General features: G+C 39.7%; 1 protein-coding gene across 3 annotated transcripts in view; it reads left to right on the forward strand.

The window, feature by feature from the left end:
• GPM6B (glycoprotein M6B) overlaps positions 1-15,802 on the forward strand; it is a 303,610-nt gene that overhangs the window by 260,279 nt on the left and 27,529 nt on the right. For all 3 annotated transcript variants that reach the window (XM_053707577.1, XM_053707576.1, XM_053707578.1), the window contains exon 2: positions 4,993-5,179. In XM_053707577.1, coding sequence (XP_053563552.1) covers positions 4,993-5,179 — 187 coding nt within the window. The remainder of the gene's footprint in view (positions 1-4,992; positions 5,180-15,802) is intronic.

Consider the following 15,802-nt stretch of genomic DNA (forward strand, 5'->3'; position numbering starts at 1 on the left):
ATTACTATTGAATTACCTTTGGGGGATCCAGATTTTTTTTTTTTTGCACTAGAGCCCTCTGTTGAGTCGGTTCGCTATTGAATAGACGTGTCATTAAAAATGTATAACTTATCAATTACAGACCTAGTGCAGAATGAAAGCTAACACACACAACCAGTGGCATATTTAGGTTTTGTGCTGCCCTAGGCACTTAAAATTCTGCTGCCCCCCCCCCCCAAAAAAAAAAGGTTTTAGGCCTGTTTTCCCCTTAATAATTTTTGGGGTCAGTGTCTAAAATGTTTCTATTTTTTAATTTTTCTAAAACAATTCAAAAGAAAATGGGCTAGCAAAACACTTGCTACAGGTGGGTTGAATTGCCTGCATGGGTTGAATTGCCTGCATCTCATACCAGGGGAGAGAGAGAAAGAAAGGAGGTAAATAAAGGAGTGGAAGAAGGGAGCAAGGGAGGGAAAGAAATAAGGGAGGGAGTTGAGGGAGGGAGAAAGGGAAAGAGGAAGGGAGGGAAAGAAGAATACACTTTGAAACCATCACTGTCCTTCACATGCAACAACATACAGTAATTACCATAATTTAAGTAATTAAACTTTTTAAGTGTCCGTTTACGATTTACGCTGTGGGTTCATGAATGCAGAGAAAGCTAGCTATTAGTAGCTAACATACATTAGCGCTGAAAGTTTATGATTAGACATCACAAGCTGATCTAAGCAGTGCACAGACGCATCCAGTCTGTTAGTTACTAAGACCTGCAATAAGCACTGTGCTCGCAGACCAACCACAGCTGACAAGGGGAGGCAGCATATCGGCACAAGGTCTTCTCCTCTAGCCTCACCTTGTAAGCATATCCCTGGGCAAAGTTCTCACCAAGAACTCTTCCACTGCAAAAATGAAGGCGGCTCTAAATAAAGCAAAGGTTTAAAGGAGCACTGCCTGTGAAGAGTGACCCTAATCAGCGCACATGCCTTGTCTTCTCTGTAAAAGCCTGCACTTTATCGCTCACTGTACTATGTGCTGGCTTTTAGAGAGAGGATAGGGCAGATGTGCTGCCCCTCCCAAATCTGCTGCCCTAGGCACCGGCCTTGTTGGCCTAGGCCATAATATGTCCCATCACACAACCTTTGAGATTAGGATTCTCCCTCTCCTATTACATAAGATTCAACCAAAGACTAAAGATGCAAAAAAAGCCTAAGTGAGTTAAAGTGATGGTAAATCCTAGCGTTTCAAAAGCCGCAGCAAAATAAAGGCACTTTTTCATGTGTTTTTTTTTTTTTTTTTTAACTGATGACTGAAGATGGCTTTTATTTTTAGAGATGGTAAATCCTAGTGTTTTTGAAACGCTAGGATTTACCATCACTTTTGAGGTTGGAAGTTAAAATAATAGTTATTACTATTTATATTTTTATTATTATTTTTAACAACTTAATAAAATAAATCTTATCAAACACACCATTCAATCAAACACATGGTTTGATTAAAAGAATATAGCAATGTTTCAATAGAAATTCCGTAAAAGATTGAGTCTTTGTAATCGTTTCCTTGCTTAACAGTTCCCATAGCTGGTTCATACTACACATCACACATTATATTTATTGTGGTATATAGCTTTGCTAGCATAGTATAGTTGGTTAATGAGAATATGGTGCTTGAGGATAGATGTCTCCGAGTATGTAATAAAGGCTACATAAAAATGATAGATAATCTAAGAGTACAGACATCTATATACTAAACAAAGCTGGGGAAGTACAAATGGAAATACAGTATGTTTTTATTATGAAAGGTTATTTTACATTTTAACCTTTCTTTCTTGCAAAATAATGTCTCCTTGAGGGTGGCAGATATTTTCATGGTCTTGTATTAGCTGCCAGAGATGGAAGGGGAAGACATCTGTTGTATACATTCACTTAACTTAAAAACTTTAAGAACCTCTCCTTTACTCTTTGATGTGCAGAAGGCGTTCAGATAAAAATCTCTACTTAGACAACTGACTTTTCTATTGATAATGTGCCAGATGATAAAATGTGCAAAATAACAAATGCTTCTGCACAGTTTAAATGGACCACAAAGTAAGAAGATTCTTTCACAAGCAGATTTGTTCTTGCCAAGGGAGGGCATGGGGAAGATGTACAGAACAGCTGATCACAATGATAGGTTGTGTTAATAGTAATAGCTAGGTTTATTGTGTGTTAATTGCTACCATGATAATGAAGGGATTCAATATGTAACACTTATACATATTATTAGAATTCAGATATTATACTTGACAATACAGACTGATGGGGAATTAGGACCTTGCTCCCAAGAGCTTACAATCTAGATATTTAGGGTTGAATAAATATTTGTAGTTGGTAAATGATTCAAAGTTGCAGCAATGGTGAGATGAGGCAGCTGAAAATTTGTATTTATGGAGAGGTGTGGTGAACGTTTAGGCAGGTAGATGGTAAACTTACCTGAATATGTGTTTTTTTTAATGAGAACTTAAAGGTGGGAGACATTCTTACAGACTTAAGTACAGAGTTCCATATACTTGGTGCAGCAAGAAGTAGGTGCTGGAGACAGGAAAACAAGGAGGTAAAGGTGAAACAGGAAAGATGTACGTCATAATAAATAGATCAAAGAGGGCAGCTTAGGATATACAACATTGTTTAAATATAGTTGTGGGAGATTGTTTAGAGCTTTGCACTTTGGGGTAAGCATTTTATTAGAATTCAGTAGCATATGATGCGTCTAATATTGAATGTTGACTTCAATGATAAATGCGTCCAGCCATGGACTACTCAGACTAAATGTATTGCCTCCAGTAAGGACCTCAAAACATTGGCTATGCAGCGGTCAATAACAGCAGATGCAACTTTAAAATCTATAAAGCCAGTAATATTATTGAGGAGTAGACAAGGGGGTGCAAGTATAAATTATTTAAGCAAATTAGGAGTTAGAGGATTCCATTAGTGTGGCGCTTACCGTTCCTGCGGGGTCTACGGTCCTTTCATTGAGCAGCGTCACTTCAGCGTGTCTGGAGAGTGTCAGTGTATCACGTTCGTTCCGCTCTTCCGTGCAGTCTGTGTGTAGAATCCGGAAGTAGGGAGCCCAGCCGACACGCCTCTGTCCAGGGCGCAATAGAGGTAAAGAGTGCAAAAAGTTTTATTGCGGCTACAGGGCTACGAACCTACTCAATCCCAATGAGTAAAAAGGGGACAGTACAAAAAAAGTTAAAAGTAAAAAGGCTTTATTACAAAACACTTAAAAACAAGCAGAGCCGTGGCTCAAAGCGAAAGCATACACTGGCAAAAAGGGGTAACAGTGCAGCACAGCAGACATGTTTCGTGTGTCTTCAGCACTGCTATGCTATGCAGTGAACAAGTGTGCTGAAGACACATGAAACATGTCTGCTGTGCTGCACTGTTACCCCTTTTTGCCAGTGTATGCTTTCGCTTTGAGCCACGGCTCTGCTTGTTTTTAAGTGTTTTGTAATAAAGCCTTTTTACTTTTAACTTTTTTTTGTACTGTCCCCTTTTTACTCATTGGGATTGAGTAGGTTTGTAGCCCTGTAGCCGCAATAAAACTTTTTGCACTCAAATAAGGAGTTAGGTGTACATTTCTGGAAGTTTTAGTTCCTTGGCCATAAGGATGTATCAAATTCATACCTTCCGATATTACTCAGTTTACTTTTTGCTTTTGTGTTATTATTTAGCACTAATTAACTATATGAATGTGGACACACCCAGGAAGAAATGTTTCAATGTATTAGATTAAAGTGAAGGTAAACTTTGATGAATGAAAGCCCGGTTTTTAAAAATACTATTAAAAACAGGGGCACTTTCATTCATCAAAGTTTAGAAAGCAGCCGTTTTGTTTAAAAACTTACCTCTTCTTTTCACAGCCAGAGCAGCTTCCCCCACCCAGAGATCCTCTCTTCACACGTCGGCAAAACCGGCCTTTCATTCATCAAAGTTTACCTTTACTTTAAATATTCATTTATTTTCTCAGGATAGAGCAAATATAATTTTGAAAGTTTGCTGTCAATAATTAAACTGCAAAATGTAGTTCCAAAAGATCCAAATGAAGTTGATAGCATGTAGAATCTGAAGGGTCATCATAAGGGTTATCAGTGAGCAAAGATGTATAGTGGTAAACAGTATATTATATTGAAGGTATTTATTAGCTCTTGATATTGCATATTACATCCATGGTTTCATTGGGGTGCCATAGTGTATGTGTGTATATATATATATATATATATATATATATATATATATATATATACACACACACACAAAAATGGATTGTCATATACATTTCAAAATCATGGCATAATAGCCGAGGTGGAAAGGTGGAAAATATGAGGGAATTTGTATCTTAGTGGTGTTCAGTTTTAGAATGGGACAGGTTTTACATTTTTCTTCAATTACCAAACATGCATTTTAGCTTCATTTTTATGGAATTGTTAGTTAAAGAGCAAACCTAGGTAGGTAAGCACTGTAGGGCAGCGGTTTGTGCAAACGCAGCTGCCATCTAGTGTTCTTGCAAATGTATAACACTATTAAAAGTATTTTTGCAAAATTTGATTAGAAACAAAATTAATTTGTTTAGAAATAAAGTACTCTAATGAAAGAGAGTATTTTATTTTAACCCACCTTTAACTGCTCACAAAAATATGGTACTATCCTGAACAAGATATTTGTTTCTTAATAGATTATAGAGTAGATTTCAAGATGTTTTTTTTTTCCTTTAGTAAATAAAAAAAAAATATGTTTGGAATAAAATGTCTAATCTATTGTATCATGTCAGATGTTTCTCAGCTTTAACAGCTTCTGTGTACAGATTCTACCCCCTTTCTCAACATAGCCTTCTTTGTTTTAGTGTAGAAATGACCTAGATACTTATAGGAGAGGGAGACAGCTTGCAGCTGCAGCATAGGCAGAGAGAATGATTGCTGTATGTATTGGTAATAAGTTGTAGTCAGCACTTTCACTGAATGTAATTTCTTTGCTTGTGCAGGTTGCTTTGAATGCTGTATTAAGTGCCTGGGAGGTGTTCCATATGCGTCGCTAGTGGCTACCATCTTGTGTTTCTCTGGAGTGGCGCTTTTCTGTGGCTGCGGTCATGTGGCACTTACTGGAACAGTATCCATCCTCGAGCAACACTTTTCTTCAAACGTCAGCGATCATGCCCTTCTGACTGAAGTGTAAGTATTCTAAGACTGCCCACACTGTGCATCAGGCATATCTATAATCAGTGGAGTGTAGACAACTTCAGTTGACTGTTTATAAAAGGAGAATGATGTAAAAATAAGGTTATATGTGGCACTTAAAGGAACAGTGAACTCAGCCAAGTAGCTAATAAGAGATACTTGTTTTCAAAGCAACTGCAGGACGTTTGTATGAGATTTTGCTATCTCTCCCCCAGTTGGAGACTTACTTCTGCTGCTTTTTATTATTTACACAGCATTTCTGTAGCCATTACTGCAGTATTTTAGTATAGATTACAGTTTCAACAGGCAAAGCAGCTGTTTCAAATTTTAATGAGTTGTTTGTGAACTATTTAATAGACTCCCGCAAGTAAAATGCATCACTAAGCATACAATAAGGGAAGTAAAGTTAAAAACATACATCAATGGGAACATTTCATAAAAAAAGTTTTTCCAGCTAATACTACTACATCAAATTCAGCAGCATCACATAATATCTTTAAAGTTTTATATCCCTACTTAAGGTATCACAATATGATTATAAGCTTATTCATATGTATTCTTTATTTCCATACAATTACTTGGCGTGTGACATCACTTCCAGTGTCTCATGGAATAAAATTGTATGCCAAATGAGCGCTTAGCACATTTAGAGATCACCACTTAAAGGTACATGGAACCCAACATTTTTCTTTCATGATTCAAGTAGATTATGCGTTTTGTAAACAATTTATCAATTTACTTTATTCTCTTGGTATCTTTTATTGAAAAAGCAGCAATGCACTCCCAGGAGCCAGCTGAACACATTTGTAAGACCATAAAAATGGGCATACAAGTCCAGCCACCAATTAGCAATTAGTTCCAAGCTCCTGAGCCTATCTAGACATGCTTTTCAACAAAGGATACCAATAGAATTAAAGGGACAGTCTAGTCCAAAATAAAATTTCATGATTCAGATAGGGCATGTAATTTTAAACAATTTTCCTATTTACTTTTATCACCAATTTTGCTTTGTTCTCTTAGGTTTCTTAGTTGAAAGCTAAATCTAGGAGGTTCATATGCTAATTTTGAAATCCTTGAAAGCATCCTCTTCTCTCAGAGCATTTTGACAGTTTTTCACCACTAGAGGGTGTTAGTTCATGTGTGTCATATAGATAACACTGTGCTCATGCATGTGGAGTTCCTATGAGCCAGCACTGAATGGCTAAAATACATGTCTGTCAAAAGAACTGAAATAAGGGGGCAGTTTGCAGAGGCTTAGATACAAGATAATCACAGATGTAAAAAAAAGTGTTTTTATATAACTGTGGTGGTTATGCAAAACTAGGGAATGGGTAATAAAGGGATTATTTATCTTTTAAAACAATAAAAATTCTGGTGTAGACTGCCCTTTAAGCAAATCTGAATCATCATCAACATTTGGGTTTCATGTCCTTTTAAGAAAATAAAGTTGTATGTATTCATCTAGCGTATATAACAAAATTTCAAAAGTAATTGTATATAAGCGATCCTACCTCTAAAAGTGTAATTGTGTGACGTCATCTATACATGCCCCAGATGCCATTGCTAGGATACCTATAAATAATAAATTATTGCTAGCATCTTTGCTGAGAAGCGCATTACTTTTAGTGAAATTATACTTTTAAAAGGTGCCTAATGGCAGACATATTTAATAAAAAAAGCCATATTGATCAATGTGTCAGCGTTTGTCATTATCAACCTAGACTCTGTTCTAGGATACCCGTAAACAAAGCGCTAATAAGTTATTTTGTAATAGGTATGAATTTAAACAATTTTCCATTTGACAAATTGAAAATATGTAGACAGGATTACACAGTACCAGTTTAGATGGTTATGGCAAGGATGAAATGATAGCTACCTAACGTATATTACACCTTCTATAAAAACGTAAGGTCTATAATTATAAAAGGTATATATTTTTCTTTGTTAATTACTACTATAGCAACTTACTACATGATTTACATTTACTGCAGGAGTAAATTTTGTGTTATGTTAGTTACCAAAGTAACTCGCCATACAATTTACATTAACAACAGGAATTAATTTTAAAGGACATTTCTCTATTTAAAAGGATAGAAGTATTCAATGTTTATCACTACAATTCCTATACATACATGGGAGAAGATGATCAAATTATTAAAAATTACAGGAGACGTGCATATCAATCCTTTGTATATACCGGCACTCTAAAATACACCACCCTAATACTTATCCAACTATAACGTATCAGTCCTCTCTAGAGAAGTGCCCGCCCACGTGGCTCATGCTCAAGAGTTCCCCACAGTCCAAGGCAATTATAATCCTGAAACAAAAACAGGTAGTAACATAAGTTGCAAACAAGCACAAGTTCTTATTGCTTTTTAAAAACTCCTGGTCATTTGTATTAATAGGCAACCAGTATACCAAATGTCCCTTCCGTGAAACGACACTCGTTAATCCCAGAAATAAAAGTAAATAAAAGAACGACTTACCGCATTATCTTTACATACACTAGCCACTCACCACCTTGTCGTACAGGAACGTTCCTCCGTGTAGTTTGTGGATAAATTGACAGTTCCGTATGCAGTATAGCTGTATGTGCACACAATAGTGTGATTGAAACTCGGCGTGTGTCCTTCTTACTTGTTGGCTCTGATGAAATGCCGGCTGTGCCCTGCATGAATTTTTATCTTTTGGATCTAATAAATGATGATTTTAATTTTTTTTAATTTTACTCTAGCCTGAGTCTTCACATGTTTCCCATCCAACGCTGCTCCCTGGTGTGTCCAATTATAATCCTGTATGTAGGAGCCACCAAGATAACCTAATTTAAGCGTTACGTCAGCTCTTATCCCCTGGACTTAAGACAATAAAACTCACACTCTGAAAGATCTGAAAGATCTTGGTATCTATTCAAACCCTTTGGTATGAGGGTATCTAGCTACTGTATCTATTTGGATTCTCTTCGCAAAAGTTCTTTATTTCAATCCCCTCATTTTTTTTAATAATTTCTATTGAATAAAGTATCTTATAAAATCTTGCAAAAAAACAATTACAGAAAAGCATTGTAAGTAGGACCATAGCAACATCTTTTTGCCAGTTCAAACTGGGGATGAATTGATTTTCAAGTCCAATGATGTCTCGCATGGAGAATTATTAGTCCTAAAACACATGATGACAAAGTTGCTCAAGTTGAACTGCAGGTGTTGGCAGTACATATATTAAAATGAATGACTAGAATGCAGCTATCAATTAACAATATAGTTGACATAACAAATAAACATAGGTCCCCTCCTTTTTTAAATGGCGAGACTCTATAATTTAGCATAGTACATAGCATTGCTACTGTGTGTTTTTGTTCCAAGAAATGTCTTGCCACTGGCTGTTCTGACTTTCCTCCTCAAAGTGATGATCTTAATGCACTTTCTCCAACATAGGTGTGTCCGGTCCACGGCGTCATCCTTACTTGTGGGATATTCTCTTCCCCAACAGGAAATGGCAAAGAGCCCAGCAAAGCTGGTCACATGATCCCTCCTAGGCTCCGCCTACCCCAGTCATTCTCTTTGCCGTTGTACAGGCAACATCTCCACGGAGATGGCTTAGAGTTTTTTAGTGTTTAACTGTAGTTTTTATTATTCAATCAAGAGTTTGTTATTTTAAAATAGTGCTGGTATGTACTATTTACTCTGAAACAGAAAAGAGATGAAGATTTCTGTTTGTATGAGGAAAATGATTTTAGCAACCGTTACTAAAATCCATGGCTGTTCCACACAGGACTGTTGAGAGGAATTAACTTCAGTTGGGGGAACAGTGAGCAGTCTTTTGCTGCTTGAGGTATGACACATTCTAACAAGACGATGTAATGCTGGAAGCTGTCATTTTCCCTATGGGATCCGGTAAGCCATTTTTATTCAGACAGTAAATAAGGGCTTCACAAGGGCTTATTAAGACTGTAGACATTTTCTGGGCTAAATCGATTCATATATTACACATATTTAGCCTTGAGGAATCATTTAATCTGGGTATTTTTGTTAAATAATATCGGCAGGCACTGTTTTAGACACCTTATTCTCTAGGGGCTTTCCCTAATCATAGGCAGAGCCTCATTTTCGCGCCGGTATTGCGCACTTGTTTTTGAGAAGCATGACATGCAGTCGCATGTGTGAGGAGCTCTGATACATAGAAAAGACTTTCTGAAGGCGTCATTTGGTATCGTATTCCCCTTTGGGCTTGGTTGGGTCTCAGCAAAGCAGATACCAGGGACTGTAAAGGGGTTAAAGTTAAAAACGGCTCCGGTTCCGTTATTTTAAGGGTTAAAGCTTCCAAATTTGGTGTGCAATACTTTTAAGGCTTTAAGACACTGTGGTGAAAATTTGGTGAATTTTGAACAATTCCTTCATACTTTTTCGCAATTGCAGTAATAAAGTGTGTTCAGTTTAAAATTTAAAGTGACAGTAACGGTTTTATTTTAAAACGTTTTTTGTATTTTGTTATCAAGTTTATGCCTGTTTAACATGTCTGAACTACCAGATAGACTGTGTTCTGAATGTGGGGAAGCCAAGGTTCCTTCTCATTTAAATAAATGTGATTTATGTGACACTGAAAATGATGCCCAAGATGATTCCTCAAGTGAGGCGAGTAAGCATGGTACTGCATCATTCCCTCCTTCGTCTACACGAGTCTTGCCCACTCAGGAGGCCCCTAGTACATCTAGCGCGCCAATACTCCTTACTATGCAACAATTAACGGCTGTAATGGATAATTCTATCAAAAACATTTTAGCCAAAATGCCCACTTATCAGCGTAAGCGCGACTGCTCTGTTTTAGATACTGAAGAGCATGAGGACGCTGATGATAATGGTTCTGAAATGCCCCTACACCAGTCTGAGGGGGCCAGGGAGGTTTTGTCTGAGGGAGAAATTTCAGATTCAGGGAAAATTTCTCAACAAGCTGAACCCGATGTGATTACATTTAAATTTAAGTTGGAACATCTCCGCGCTCTGCTTAAGGAGGTATTATCCACTCTGGATGATTGTGAGAATTTGATCATCCCAGAGAAACTATGTAAAATGGACAAGTTCTTAGAGGTCCCGGGGCTCCCAGAAGCTTTTCCTATACCCAAGCGGGTGGCGGACATTGTAAATAAAGAATGGGAAAGGCCCGGTATACCTTTCGTCCCTCCCCCCATATTTAAAAAATTGTTTCCTATGGTCGACCCTAGAAAGGACTTATGGCAGACTGTCCCCAAGGTCGAGGGAGCGGTTTCTACTTTAAACAAACGCACCACTATACCCATAGAAGATAGTTGTGCTTTCAAAGATCCTATGGATAAAAAATTAGAAGGTTTGCTTAAAAAGATGTTTGTTCAGCAAGGTTACCTTCTACAACCAATTTCATGCATTGTCCCTGTCACTACAGCCGCGTGTTTCTGGTTCGATGAGCTAGTAAAGGCGATCGATAGTGATTCTCCTCCTTATGAGGAGATTATGGACAGAATCAGTGCTCTCAAATTGGCTAATTCTTTCACCCTAGACGCCACTTTGCAATTGGCTAGGTTAGCGGCGAAGAATTCTGGGTTTGCTATTGTGGCGCGTAGAGCGCTTTGGTTGAAATCTTGGTCAGCGGATGCGTCTTCCAAGAACAAACTCCTTAACATTCCTTTCAAGGGGAAAACGCTGTTTGGCCCTGACTTGAAAGAGATTATCTCTGATATCACTGGGGGTAAGGGCCACGCCCTTCCTCAGGATAGGTCTTTCAAGGCCAAAAATAAACCTAATTTTCGTCCCTTTCGTAGAAACGGACCAGCCCCAAGTGCTACGTCCTGTAAGCAAGAGGGTAATACTTCTCAAGCCAAGCCAGCCTGGAGACCAATGCAAGGCTGGAACAAGGGAAAGCAGGCCAAGAAACCTGCCACTGCTACCAAGACAGCATGAAATGTTGGCCCCCGATCCGGGACCGGATCTGGTGGGGGGCAGACTCTCTCTCTTCGCTCAGGCTTGGGCAAGAGATGTTCTGGATCCTTGGGCACTGGAAATAGTGTCCCAAGGTTATCTTCTGGAATTCAAGGGGCTTCCCCCAAGGGGGAGGTTCCACAGGTCTCAATTGTCTTCAGACCACATAAAGAGACAGGCATTCTTACATTGTGTAGAAGACCTGTTAAAAATGGGAGTGATTCATCCTGTTCCATTAGGAGAACAAGGGATGGGGTTCTACTCCAATCTGTTCATAGTTCCCAAAAAAGAGGGAACGTTCAGACCAATCTTAGATCTCAAGATCTTAAACAAGTTTCTCAAGGTTCCATCGTTCAAAATGGAAACCATTCGAACAATTCTTCCTTCCATCCAGGAAGGTCAATTCATGACCACGGTGGATTTAAAGGATGCGTATCTACATATTCCTATCCACAAGGAACATCATCGGTTCCTAAGGTTCGCATTCCTGGACAAGCATTACCAGTTCGTGGAGCTTCCTTTCGGATTAGCCACTGCTCCAAGGATTTTCACAAAGGTACTAGGGTCCCTTCTAGCCGTGCTAAGACCAAGGGGCATTGCAGTAGTACCTTACTTGGACGACATTCTGATTCAAGCGTCGTCCCTTCCTCAAGCAAAGGCTCACACGGACATAGTCCTGGCCTTTCTCAGATCTCACGGATGGAAAGTGAACGTGGAAAAGAGTTCTCTATCTCCGTCGACAAGGGTTCCCTTCTTGGGAACAATAATAGACTCCTTAGAAATGAGGATTTTTCTGACAGAGGCCAGAAAAACAAAACTTCTAAACTCTTGTCAAACACTTCATTCCGTTCCTCTTCCTTCCATAGCGCAGTGCATGGAAGTAATAGGTTTGATGGTAGCGGCAATGGACATAGTTCCTTTTGCGCGCATTCATCTAAGACCATTACAACTGTGCATGCTCAGTCAGTGGAATGGGGACTATACAGACTTGTCTCCGAAGATACAAGTAAATCAGAGGACCAGAGACTCACTCCGTTGGTGGCTGTCCCTGGACAACCTGTCACAAGGGATGACCTTCCGCAGACCAGAGTGGGTCATTGTCACGACCGACGCCAGTCTGATGGGCTGGGGCGCGGTCTGGGGATCCCTGAAAGCTCAGGGTCTTTGGTCTCGGGAAGAATCTCTTCTACCGATAAATATTCTGGAACTGAGAGCGATATTCAATGCTCTCAAGGCTTGGCCTCAGCTAGCAAAGGCCAAGTTCATACGGTTTCAATCAGACAACATGACGACTGTTGCGTACATCAACCATCAGGGGGGAACAAGGAGTTCCCTGGCGATGGAAGAAGTGACCAAAATCATTCAATGGGCGGAGACTCACTCCTGCCACCTGTCTGCAATCCACATCCCAGGAGTGGAAAATTGGGAAGCGGATTTTCTGAGTCGTCAGACATTACATCCGGGGGAGTGGGAACTCCATCCGGAAATCTTTGCCCAAGTTACTCAACTGTGGGGCATTCCAGACATGGATCTGATGGCCTCTCGTCAGAACTTCAAGGTTCCTTGCTACGGGTCCAGATCCAGGGATCCCAAGGCGACTCTAGTAGATGCACTAGTAGCACCTTGGACCTTCAAACTAGCTTATGTATTCCCGCCGTTTCCTCTCATCCCCAGGCTGGTAGCCAGGATCAATCAGGAGAGGGCGTCGGTGATCTTGATAGCTCCTGCGTGGCCACGCAGGACTTGGTATGCAGATCTGGTGAATATGTCATCGGCTCCACCATGGAAGCTACCTTTGAGATGAGACCTTCTTGTTCAAGGTCCGTTCGAACATCCGAATCTGGTCTCACTCCAGCTGACTGCTTGGAGATTGAACGCTTGATCTTATCAAAACGAGGGTTCTCAGATTCTGTTATTGATACTCTTGTTCAGGCCAGAAAGCCTGTAACTAGAAAAATTTACCACAAAATATGGAAAAAATATATCTGTTGGTGTGAATCTAAAGGATTCCCTTGGGACAAGGTAAAGATTCCTAAGATTCTATCCTTTCTTCAAGAAGGATTGGAGAAAGGATTATCTGCAAGTTCCTTGAAGGGACAGATTTCTGCCTTGTCTGTGTTACTTCACAAAAAACTGGCAGCTGTGCCAGATGTTCAAGCCTTTGTTCAGGCTCTGGTTAGAATCAAGCCTGTTTACAAACCTTTGACTCCTCCTTGGAGTCTCAACTTAGTTCTTTCAGTTCTTCAGGGGGTTCCGTTTGAACCCTTACATTCCGTTGATATTAAGTTATTATCTTGGAAAGTTTTGTTTTTGGTTGCAATTTCTTCTGCTAGAAGAGTTTCAGAATTATCTGCTCTGCAGTGTTCTCCTCCTTATCTGGTGTTCCATGCAGATAAGGTGGTTTTACGTACTAAACCTGGTTTTCTTCCAAAAGTTGTTTCTAACAAAAACATTAACCAGGAGATAGTCGTGCCTTCTTTGTGTCCGAAACCAGTTTCGAAGAAGGAACGTTTGTTGCACAATTTGGATGTTGTTCGCGCTCTAAAATTCTATTTAGATGCTACAAAGGATTTTAGACAAACATCTTCCTTGTTTGTTGTTTATTCCGGTAAAAGGAGAGGTCAAAAAGCAACTTCTACCTCTCTCTCTTTTTGGATTAAAAGCATCATCAGATTGGCTTACGAGACTGCCGGACGGCAGCCTCCTGAAAGAATCACAGCTCATTCCACTAGGGCTGTGGCTTCCACATGGGCCTTCAAGAACGAGGCTTCTGTTGATCAGATATGTAGGGCAGCGACTTGGTCTTCACTGCACACTTTTACCAAATTTTACAAGTTTGATACTTTTGCTTCTTCTGAGGCTATTTTTGGGAGAAAGGTTTTGCAAGCCGTGGTGCCTTCCATTTAGGTGACCTGATTTGCTCCCTCCCTTCATCCGTGTCCTAAAGCTTTGGTATTGGTTCCCACAAGTAAGGATGACGCCGTGGACCGGACACACCTATGTTGGAGAAAACAGAATTTATGTTTACCTGATAAATTACTTTCTCCAACGGTGTGTCCGGTCCACGGCCCGCCCTGGTTTTTTAATCAGGTCTGATAATTTATTTTCTTTAACTACAGTCACCACGGTATCATATGGTTTCTCCTATGCAAATATTCCTCCTTAACGTCGGTCGAATGACTGGGGTAGGCGGAGCCTAGGAGGGATCATGTGACCAGCTTTGCTGGGCTCTTTGCCATTTCCTGTTGGGGAAGAGAATATCCCACAAGTAAGGATGACGCCGTGGACCGGACACACCGTTGGAGAAAGTAATTTATCAGGTAAACATAAATTCTGTTTTTATGGTTAGCAAGTCTCTCCTAAAAGGGTGTACTCGCCTTTCCAATGTAGTACAAAACACATGGACAGATGATAAGATAGACCGTATAGTCTGAAGTGCAGGTTAATCTATGTTGGATATGATATATTTTTAAAGAATGGGGCGATGAAAAGTAGCTCCGCTAATAAGAGTATTGCATGTGACACAGTTGCCAACCTGTAGCATTCTTTTTTTAGGTATCGACAACCAATTACTGGAATTAATAACGGATTAATTATTTACCAGTAGGTTGCGTAAGCTTCTTCCATGTCTCTAAACCATTCTAGGAGGTGGTGACTAAAAAAAATGGTAAAGGTGGATCTTTTATTGATCAGAATCCAGTTTTTAACCAGCAAAATATCCTTGATTATAAGCCCATTGTTATATATACATATTATCCAGTGAATGTTTATAATTCATGGTAGGATTACCTGGCAAAGATTTATATTTATAAACATTATTCAATTGTCCCATTAATTTCTTGTCATAATTATCTGAATCCAGAATAACTATGGCCCCGCCACCTTTATCAGTGGATGTGTCACTCTTAAGTCATTTTAAAGCTAGCCATGCTTGATGGTTAAGATTACTTCTAACCTGTGTGGGTTTTTGGCACAAATGTAATATTTGCTGAGTGCATACAGATGTAAAAGTTTTAATGGAATGGTGGTACAAATACGGTGGCAGGTGTTTATGTACAGTAACATGGTGACAGCTATCTTGGAAACTTAGCTTCCATATTTTAAAGGCAGATCAATGCACTTTCCTTAAACTGTGAGACATTTTTCACTGGGGGCACACAAAAGTGCCAGACATGATGAAGATGTTGCCCAGATCCTACCAAACACCCTGTAGCAGTGCCACAATCAATTGCCAGGCCGGATAGACCCCTAGAGGTGCAGGCCCAGTCTCTGAGACCCCTGTAATGTGTGTTTGCATGGAGATGCCTCTCTGCACCACATTTCAATGCAGACATTGTGCGTATCAAACTGCGGCATATCCTTTGCCAAAGAACTAAGCTTGTATAAATACACAAACAAAGTGTATTAGAAAGGATAAAGTATGAAGCAATGTTAGCACTTCCCTTCAGGTGCTCGCTGCCAGCCCCGGTTCTCCCAAACCGTGTATAGAAGCAGAAAGTGTTGAAAGTGGCGGCGCTGTGTCACCTCCAGGGAACCAAGTTGCCCACGTCCTCTGAGTCAACCTTGTTGCTTTCACCTCCAAAATAAAAGAGCTCACAATTTGTTCCAGAAATTGTTTTACCTTTATGCTCTTGATAAAGGCTTCTTTTAGCCTAAACGCGTTGAGATG

Source organism: Bombina bombina, chromosome 3, assembly GCF_027579735.1.
Source record: "Bombina bombina isolate aBomBom1 chromosome 3, aBomBom1.pri, whole genome shotgun sequence".
NCBI classification, from domain to species: Eukaryota; Metazoa; Chordata; class Amphibia; order Anura; family Bombinatoridae; genus Bombina; species Bombina bombina.